Raw genomic sequence first — 9,323 nt, 5'->3', positions numbered from 1 at the left:
CTTACTGAACAACTCCAGTTTGCATTTACTTACTCCACAAAAATTCTGAGTGAAAGCTTACAGGAAGCAGGCTTTACAGGAGGAGTGATGCAGAACAGAGTAGCTACTTTTGTGGGGCAAGAGCTGTGCTGAGGTTTTGACTGTGTTTTAGTTTGAGAAGTACCTTGCTCTGCAGAAGAAAATTAGGTGTTCACAGAGGACCAACCTTTCACTTCTGCCTCCCAGAAGACTATAGCAGGGCAGATGGGAGTTTTCTCTTCCCCATTCTGCTGCACTTCAGCTGATGTTCAGCAGAGAACACCGAGCATGGTGGCTCTCCTTTTTTAAAGGGATTTAAATGCTGGAAATCAAGTCAGCAGTAAGACAAGTTATTCTTTCTATGTATTCCTTTTAAATACCTCTCCTAACCCCCACTCCATCTGAAGCCTTCATTTAGCTTCTGTAGTACAGACAAGCCTTTGGGAACTGGTCTTTCCTGGAAAATGAAGTCAATGCTGCAGGTCAGCTGTTAACTTTGCAAAGGTGCTGTCTCAGATAAGGGCTTGCATGAACTATTTCACAGCTACTTAACTACTATGTTTTATAGAGCCGAGTTTTAAGATATTTGGGCATTCTTAGCTCTTAGTAACTGGATTAACTAGTATATGGAAGCAAGATTAATTTTTATTAGCTTGAAGTATCATATTTTATTCAAGTTATAAGAAATATCATAATACATTATGCATCTGTCAGTTATAGTCCATTTTAGTTGGTTCCAAAACCTAAGCAGTAAATAAGTAAGACAGTTTATCTAATTAAACTGAAAAAACAGCATTCCACACAACCAGTACTAGAGATGCCAACCGTATAGTAATTCCAGCATTACATTGTTATGGCTTTCCAGAAAGTCATGAAGTTAACAAATTAGAACACATCAAGAGCCATTTTCCAAAGATTTATTGAAGTAGCGACAGGTTGCTCATACTGTGCTGGAAAAAAAGCAGTTTTATTGAATTCAGATACTTAAAAACAGTATTGCAGCACAAGATATTGCTATTTGTAAACTAGACTCCATTGTAAACTCTAATCCTTCAGGGAGAGTCGGTTTGCAAGATCTAAGACCTATTTCCTAGCATAATAATCTTGCGCTCATGGAAAAACTGCAGAAAGGCACTTGAAAGCTGTTTCTTCCTTTAAGACATGGACTTTTTAAATCTTGCTGGTAAGAATTTCTCCTGCATTAATAAGTATGCATCTTCACTTCAGCTTTACTCCAAGTCATCATGATGCTGGGAAGTTTCATTAATAACCTGTTGAAAAACAGACACTTGCATTAAGTTTTAGTAGTAAGATTGTTGGTTTTTTAGAGTTAGAATTGGAACATCCCAGTACCACAGAAATGTAAACAAATGGGTATCAACTCTCACTTATAAATGAGAAGTTCTAGTTGGTAAATAGTGTGCAGAAACCATATAAGCTTTGTTGACTTAATCTGAAAACAGTATCTTGTCCCAAACACGTACCTCTGTTTACCGCCATGTTTTTCTCAGGTGATGCAAGAAATCTTTTGAGAACCTGCTAACTCAGCTGAACTTAAATACTCACTACACAGGTAACTGTCAGCCACTTAAGGTTTTACCATCAGATGATTTTTGTGATCATTTCCACAGAAGTCTGTTTGCTACATCTGTATGTTCAGCCATGCAGCTTGGACTGCCAGACGCTGTTCTACTCAATACTTACTACCATATACAGGCTGCACTGACCAGCAGACAAACTTAAGAGTATTTTAAGGTAACCAGCTGTGATAGAAATAAAATCAAAGTTACCACCAACCTGTCCATCTCTAGTTTCGACAGTCTTAATTAGAAGTGTCCTCTTTGAGTGACTGTCAACCATTGGCTGAGACTCAATGTTGGTTTCTGCAGAAGAAAATGTATTATTACCAATAGTCTAGATGAAGAAATGAAGCGTAACAGATTTTAATGTCTACTTTCAGAATCCCAGTTTAGTATATGAAGAAGTCTCCTGCTCTGAATGAGAAGCTTATCTTCTCCATTTTCTCCCTATTCCCCTTAAAGCACCTTCAGCAGCCATCTAAACCAATCACTCACTATGTACTGATATTTAAAAATATCTGTGAACAAAGTAGCTCCTCCCATCCAAGGTTAAGTAATTGCAAATATTGTAGTTATATCTAAGAAAAACATTCACAATGCAACTGCATTTATACAAGTTCAAATACTAGAGTAAAAGGAACTATCCAGGACCCTTTTGCTAATGATAGAACAGCTGTCTAAACTGAAGTAGCAGAAACAGCTTACCTCTCAGGTTCAAAGAAGCAAAGGTTGGAATAGGCATGTTAATCCTGAAGGAAAAAAAGAAATGGATAAAGTCAGACATGGGTATAGAGTGTCTTCTACTAATTGCTGTTTAGAAAAATGTCTGTATGTGATTTTTACCTGCTCTCTTCACCCTCCAGCAGTTTTCTGTAGGTGGCAATCTCAATATCAAGAGCCATCTTTACATTCAGCAGGTCCTGGTACTCGCGGAGATGGCGAGCCATTTCTTCCTTCATGTTCTGAATCTCATCCTGCAGACGGCCAATAGTGTCTTGGTAGTTAGCAGCTTCAACAGCAAAATTCTCCTCCATTTCACGCATCTGGCGCTCCAGGGATTCATTCTGGAAGAGAACAATGAAGTCAAGCACTGCTGCAGTTCAGCCACTCTTCCCCACCCTCAATGCCCTTAAAATTTTTAAAAAAGGGAAGTTGAGTTACATTAGCATCCTTTCTGAAAGTGCCCAGACATGTCCCAAATTTGTCATCTCCTTATCTTCTCCTTGCAAAGTCAAAGTGGGTTATTCTGCTACTTGATCTGAGGTGTGCTATGTGTTTGTTCTACCAGGTGGCAAAGCAATCCCTTACAGCAAGTCCAACACATGCAGTACCAGTCAGCATGCAGGCAGTCCTCAGTGAGGGGATTTGCAGGTGTACTATACACTGTTAAATCCATTTCAAGCCAGCCTTTTAGGCAGTCAGGTTCTAGCAACAGCAAGATTTGCACGTCCTTTCCACTTCTCCTCCAGCTTTTTGTATAGCTTCAGCTGTACCTGACAGACAAGCCATAAACACTTCCAGAAAGTGTTACATAAACAGTGAATATTATAGCAAGGGAATGAACTCATTGTTTATACCTTAAGTAAGACTAGTTCAGCATATCAATCTAACCACTGCACTGTAGTGCATGCAGGCAAATTGAGCCCATAGCATCCTTTTCAAGAAGTACTGATATGCTGCTGTCTTGCATGGGAAATCAGCTGCATTCACATCTATAGCAACAATTAAACTGCAGTGCAGTGCTTAAAGCTGCAAAGGGAAGAATGTCCCAACAACTGCTGTCTTCTACTTACACTTCCCTTAAGGGCATCAACTTCACAGGTGAGAGACTGAATCTGTCTGCGGTATTCATTAGCTTCTTGTTTGGCCTGGCGCAGGGCATCATTGTTCCTATTAGCAGCTTCGGAGAGATCTGCAAACTGTGGAAATCCCCAGTTTGGTTAGCATTAACACTTCAACAGAAACAGTGTAACAGACTTTTTTTTGGACACAGCATTTGAGGGCAACTGAAGCCATTACAAGCCTTGACACCTGAAACATTTAAATATTAGCATTACTCTTAAAATGCCTTTCTAATTCTAATTGTTAAATTGGAATTCATAGTTAAACCTTTCAGATTTGTTTCCCCACCCTGTATGTTTTCCATCATCATTTTTTCACCCATTCATTCACTCCTTTCTCCAGTATTATCAACCAACATCTGCTTCCAGGTACAAGCATATGGAAGTATGAACCCATCACTTTGATGCTGTACTTACGGCAAAAAGTATTGTTTTCAGCTGTACTCTTCCCACACTAGGAGTTTAAAGAAGACCCTGTGCCATGGCTGTGTTCATGTCCAGTAGAAAGACAGAGGGAACAGAGTGCTACAGCAAAGCTGTTACGTACAGTTAGTTGGAGTGCCTGATGTATCTGAACAGATTTTACTTACTTTGGACTTGTACCACTCTTCAGCTTCCTGAAGATTCTTAGCAGCAACGCTTTCATACTGCTGGCGAACGTCACGCAGGGCAGCAGTAAGATCAGGCTTAGAAACATCCATATCAATTTGGATGTGCTGTTCCTGGAGTTGGGCCTGCAGTTCTCGGATTTCCTTACAGAGAAACAGACGCTCAGTGTTATTACGCAACATACAGAACATACGCAGGTGGGAACTCTGGGCCAGAACCAGCAAAGAGCTTACTTGCTCACTAGACTGTCAGCATCTAATCACAGACCTCATTATTCAGCTTACCTCATCATGAAGCTTCTTCAAGAAGACAATCTCCTCTTGCAGGGACTCAACTTTGCGCTCAAGATCAAGACGTGCCAGAGAGGCATTGTCAACATCCTGACCAGAGAGAAGAATGATTAGCAATCTTACAAAACTGTGATGTAGAGAAGACTTTTACGGCAAGTTCAGTAGCATACAGACTGATGCTACATCCAAACTTTTTGGCAAGACAACACAAAATCAAGAGCTGTGAAAAAACTTTTTGCCACCTCCTACCCTAGCCCCAGAGACCACTATATGCACCTTTATTATAATTTGGGGAACTATACAGCGTATGTAGATTAATTCATCTTTGCCAATGTATTGCTGAGCATGATCAAGAGCACACAGATCATGGTGGGTGTAAATCCTGCTTAAAGATGAAGCAGGTACTTGGGTCAGAAGCCAGTGATAAGCTCTTTTAGCTTGACTACGCTGAAAAAGAGTTAGTCTTGCAATTTACAGACTTCCATTTTTTCCAGTGGGGCTTAAAAGTGCAACCCATGTGCTTACATGCCTATCAGTGGGCTTAATTTCTTGTTTATTTCTTATGGACTCCTTGGTGATCAACCACAGAGCCCTTTGGGTCCACAGACCACAGCTTGAAAGCTTACTTGTAAAGCTAGTGAGGTACATATAGGAACTGCAAGCATTTACTTCTCCAAGTGGTCTGACAGATCTCCCTTGAGAAAAAGGTATGAGCATAAACGCAAATCGAGTTAAGTCATCATTGCCTACACCCTCACACTAGCTGGCAAAGACTCCACCTTTTGCTATACGGAGATAGTCTTAATCAACAGCAAAAATTCATTTAAGGCATAACAGAAGATATGCCATGAATGTTACATGGGAGCAGCTTTAATTAGTTCAAAAACGTAACTTAAAACTAAACATTGATTGGTGACTTCTTACATTTTAAATGTGCAAGACAATTCATTTGCAAAGGGGATGATTGTTCCTTTCATACTAGTTACATACACAGCTGCATGCTTATGTTCATATGGTATTAACGTATCAGGTTTTCACAGCTTACTCTAAAGCTATTTTGGATTGCCCAAAGTGTAAGCATTCCTAATCAGCAGTTCTCATGATTATGGCACCTTTGAAATAAGGAGTGTTTTCTTTAGACTCCTAGAAAGTCATTCCTTGGATCACTCCTACTCTGGGGTAAGGTTCTTGCTCCAGAAGACTTCTTCTGTTTTCTTTATCCAGCAGAACACCCCTTTGATGTGTTATTCTATAACTTCACTATCAACTCCAGTTTTACACCCACACAGTTCATATCGGCTCTGTTTTTCAATTCAGAGAAAGAATTCCTTAATTCATTTTTTCTCCTCCCCCAAAAAAGCTGAAGATCATTCTGGAAGGAAATTACATGGCTGTGACCTAACATGTTTACACGATTAGACAGACGTCCAAGGAGTTTCCAGTGGATTTTACAGAGATCTGCATTCTGAAGACTATTATTTTTTTCAGGACAACTGAACAGCTACAGGCTTTTTAGGAGCTTATAATAAATTGAAAGCATCTTAAACTGAAGACACTTAGAATGTATGGTATGTATTTTACTATATACGTTATTATTAAGTTAGGGAGTGAAGAATCAGTGTATCTGTATTTCCTAGGTGTATGGAGAACGACATAAATGAGTAAGCTACCTGTAGCCTGAGCAAACAAAGTGTAAGGCATACATACATACTATTGGACTACGCATTGATTTTATCCTATTCTTTAATGCCAGTCATGTAGTTTGCAAGGTGGAGCATCCATGTTTACTTCAGACAAACCTCATGTTAGCCAGGAGCAGACCTGTTAGTCTTGGCATGGGTTCAGGATCTATTCCTTGCTGCCAGAGTAGCTGGCAAAGCTGCAGTAAATAACTTTCTCATTAATTGTGATGCTTGTTTTGTCCCAAAGGAAAGAACTCACTGAACCTTTAGGTTTACTTTATGTAGTACACCCCCTCAGCATATGAGTAAAATCACATGTCTTTGCTCAAGAGAAGAATTAAATTAAAATTCAGTACATCTGAGTTGAACAGTCTCTAAAGCAGGCAGCTTTTGGAAATATAAAGTTTAAGTTCAAGTATTTCTTCACTTTCTTTTAAAATATTGACGTACACAACTGCTCCATCAAGTAAAAAGTAAATTTGATGCTACATCAGAACAGTAAAGCATCTGAAGTGTTCCGAATCCATGTTAATGGTTTAACAAAAAGCTGTGCATTTTTTTTTTACAATGGAAGGCACAACAGGATGTTTCAACTTCAGTGTTCTATGAATTTAATTTCACTTGCAGGAGAACAATACTTATGCTGAAACAGATTTAGTTTTCAAAACTTGCATGTTAAACCTACCCTTTCACAGTAAGGAAAAATTAGATATTACTGTGGTTCAAATCAACCACACTAGCACGCACCAGTTATGTCATGAGTGGATTTAGCGTAGTGTTTCCACAGACAATGATTTGCAATTCCTATGTATAAGCTACACCTTGAGAGGTTAAATGGATCCAGTTCTGACTACTGCATACACAGATCTGCTAGAGGCTGAGCTCCTGAACAACCCCTTTCCACAGTGCAGGGAGGGGCTGGGTAATGAATGTGGGATCCGCACAAAGCCAAGTTCACTTAAAAGCCTAGAGCCTTCACGAAGTTTAATTGGTTTGAAATAGAGGCAGACATCCCTCGAAGTGCACCAATTAATTATGAAAGATCATTCAAGCCAGCCTTAAGTCAAAGGATCCTTCAACTGAATTCAGCAATGAATCAGAATAGATTAGGTTCTCTAAAACTTAACTTAAATGCTTCTGCACATAACTTCACACTACGTTAAATTGGCTTAGGACTCAAAAACAGAAGCTGAAGTTAAGGCAGCATCTTGAACTGTTGTTTCAAACTTCTGCCCCCAGAACACCAGCGGAGACTCCGAATTCCCAGACTCCGAATGGGAGTAGGTGTCTTGGTTTCCACATGTTATCTCATGAAAACACCTGCTCTCCTTCAGAGACTATAAATATACTGTAGTCAAAAGCCTTGCCCAGGGAAACGCTGACAATCAAGTGATGATTTCCTGAATGGTGACATCTACTAATGTCTCTGAAGAGCTTTGCTACAAAGTCAGCCTGTGCCCAGCCATCTGGAGATAAGGGCAGTCACTTCCAGCCGGGAGGAATGCTAGCAATGCCGTTTCACACCAGCAGTTTCAGGGAAGAGACCTTGTTTTGAGAAGGCACATTCCTAAATATGTCCTACTCCAAACAAGGCTTAACCCCAGTTGAAAGCTGGTTTTGCACAAGCGAAAACCTGAGCTTAACACTCCTTGAACACTGTTTGCACAGTTGATTCTGGCCGTCACGTAGGTTTTAGTTTAGCTGGGTAACATCGTAGCACCCTACAGACGCGAAACTCTAATGCAACTTGTCTCCTATGTTAACATCTTCATTTACAGAGGACTAAATTCTATGTTCTTAACAGACATCCAGAGGAGGCAGACTTGACTGCTGTGACCTCGCCCCAAGGAACAAATTGTCTACTTCTTGTCAGCAGACAACACCCATATGAAAAATTTTAAGTTTGAAACTATTGTCCAGTAACGCACTGACCAAAGTGATTCATTAAAAAGGAGCTCTGTTTTGTATAAAAACTGGACCATACGCGTGATAGACACTTTTCGCTAGAAATATGCCCGCACCATTACACATTTAGTAAGAATGCAGCCCACTGCACCCTCCCCTCCGACACAAAGGGATCTATTATTTCAATCTGCTGCCACCACACTTGCCATAATGCCTGTATCTGCATTCCACGGTGAATCCCATAGAAACCATTAATACCCTTCAGCCAAGCGAGCAGATGGCCCCCTTTCACTTTTATTGGATCGGAAAGCGATTCCACGTCGGAGCGCTTTTTGTAAAACGGGCTAGACTCGGATAAAGCAAGACAATAGTTTCCCTCCCCTCCCCTCAGACCGCAGCACCCCCCTAAAGAAAACAAGGAGGGTTTGTGTGAGAAGTGATGGAATTCCTTTGTGCGAGGAAAGCAAACTCCTGCAGTCCCATCCTCCCGTCGCAGGCACCACCACCACCACCTCAGGCTCTCCTCTCCTACGGCTCCCTCCCTCCAGACCCCACAAACCTGTCTGAAGGACTGCAGGGTGTTCTCGGCCTCCTCCCTCTGAAGCATCTCCTCTTGCAACCTGGAAGGTGCGAGACAGCGGTGAGGAGAGAGCGGGGAGTCCCCCCAAATCCCCCCTCAAGCCTCCCGCCGTCCCCAGCCCAGCTGGGGATGGTCAGGGGCTGCCGCCGCGCCAGCGGGCGGGGGGGCGTGCAGCGCAAGGCGCCGGCAGCCCGAACCCGCCCTCCCCTCGCACACTCACTTCTCCCTCAGCCGCATGATGTCGTCGGCGAGGTTGTCCCGCTCCACTTCCACGCGTGCCTTGTCGTTGGTGAGCTGGTCCACCTGCCGGCGCAGCTCCCGCATCTCCTCCTCGTAGAGGTCGCCCAGGCGAGACGTGCCCTTGCCCTTGAGCTGCTCCAGCTCGGCCAGCAGGATCTTGTTCTGCTGCTCCAGGAAGCGCACCTTGTCGATGTAGTTGGCGAAGCGGTCGTTGAGCTCCTGCAGCTCTACCTTCTCGTTGGTGCGGTTCGCCTTGAACTCCGTGTTGATGGCGTCGGCCAGGGAGAAGTCCACGGAGTCGTGGAGCCGCATGGGCGGCATGCTGCTCCGCAGCCGCACCGATGTCGTCTTGGCGGCGTACATGCCGCCGGGCGAGGCAGACACGTACCGGGCGGCGCTGCTGCTGGAGGTGATGTAGCGGGTGCCGGTGCTGGGGCGGCTGCCCCCGCCGAACATGCGGCGGTACGAGGAGTTCTTGGTGCTGATGCTCATGGCGGCAGCGGTGCGGGCTTTGTAATCCGGGAGCGGAGCGGGGCGGCCTAAGTCCGCGGCGGGCGAAGAAGGGCGGCGGCCCCCGC

The 9,323-nt window shown here is 43.0% G+C and overlaps 1 protein-coding gene across 1 annotated transcript; it reads right to left on the bottom strand.

Moving 5' to 3' along the window:
• Window positions 1-666: 666 nt before the first annotated feature.
• VIM (vimentin) lies at window positions 667-9,317 on the bottom strand. The gene is made up of 9 exons (XM_009275699.2): window positions 8,726-9,317; window positions 8,485-8,545; window positions 4,333-4,428; window positions 4,030-4,191; window positions 3,392-3,517; window positions 2,442-2,662; window positions 2,304-2,347; window positions 1,816-1,901; window positions 667-1,289 (listed from the first exon to the last, which is right to left on the bottom strand). The coding sequence occupies exons 1-9, from the start codon at window positions 9,235-9,237 to the stop codon at window positions 1,248-1,250; spliced, it is 1,350 nt and encodes a 449-aa protein (XP_009273974.1). The 5' UTR covers window positions 9,238-9,317; the 3' UTR covers window positions 667-1,247.
• Between the last annotated feature and the right edge of the window lie 6 nt (window positions 9,318-9,323).

Source organism: Aptenodytes forsteri, unplaced genomic scaffold (genome assembly GCF_000699145.1).
Source record: "Aptenodytes forsteri isolate BGI_AS27 unplaced genomic scaffold, ASM69914v1 Scaffold172, whole genome shotgun sequence".
NCBI lineage: Eukaryota > Metazoa > Chordata > Aves > Sphenisciformes > Spheniscidae > Aptenodytes > Aptenodytes forsteri.
This window is presented reverse-complemented; position numbering and strand designations above follow the sequence as displayed.

Coding starts and splice junctions, on each gene's coding strand:
- VIM (XM_009275699.2), bottom strand. CDS start 9,237: ATGAGCATCAGCACCAAGAACTCCTCGTACCGCCGCATGTTCGGCGGG. Junction 4,429..8,484: donor CCCTGCAGTCCTTCAGACAG/GTTTGTGGGGTC, acceptor CTCTCTGGTCAG/GATGTTGACAATGCCTCTCT. Junction 2,348..2,441: donor CTGGAGGGTGAAGAGAGCAG/GTAAAAATCACA, acceptor TTTTTCCTTCAG/GATTAACATGCCTATTCCAA.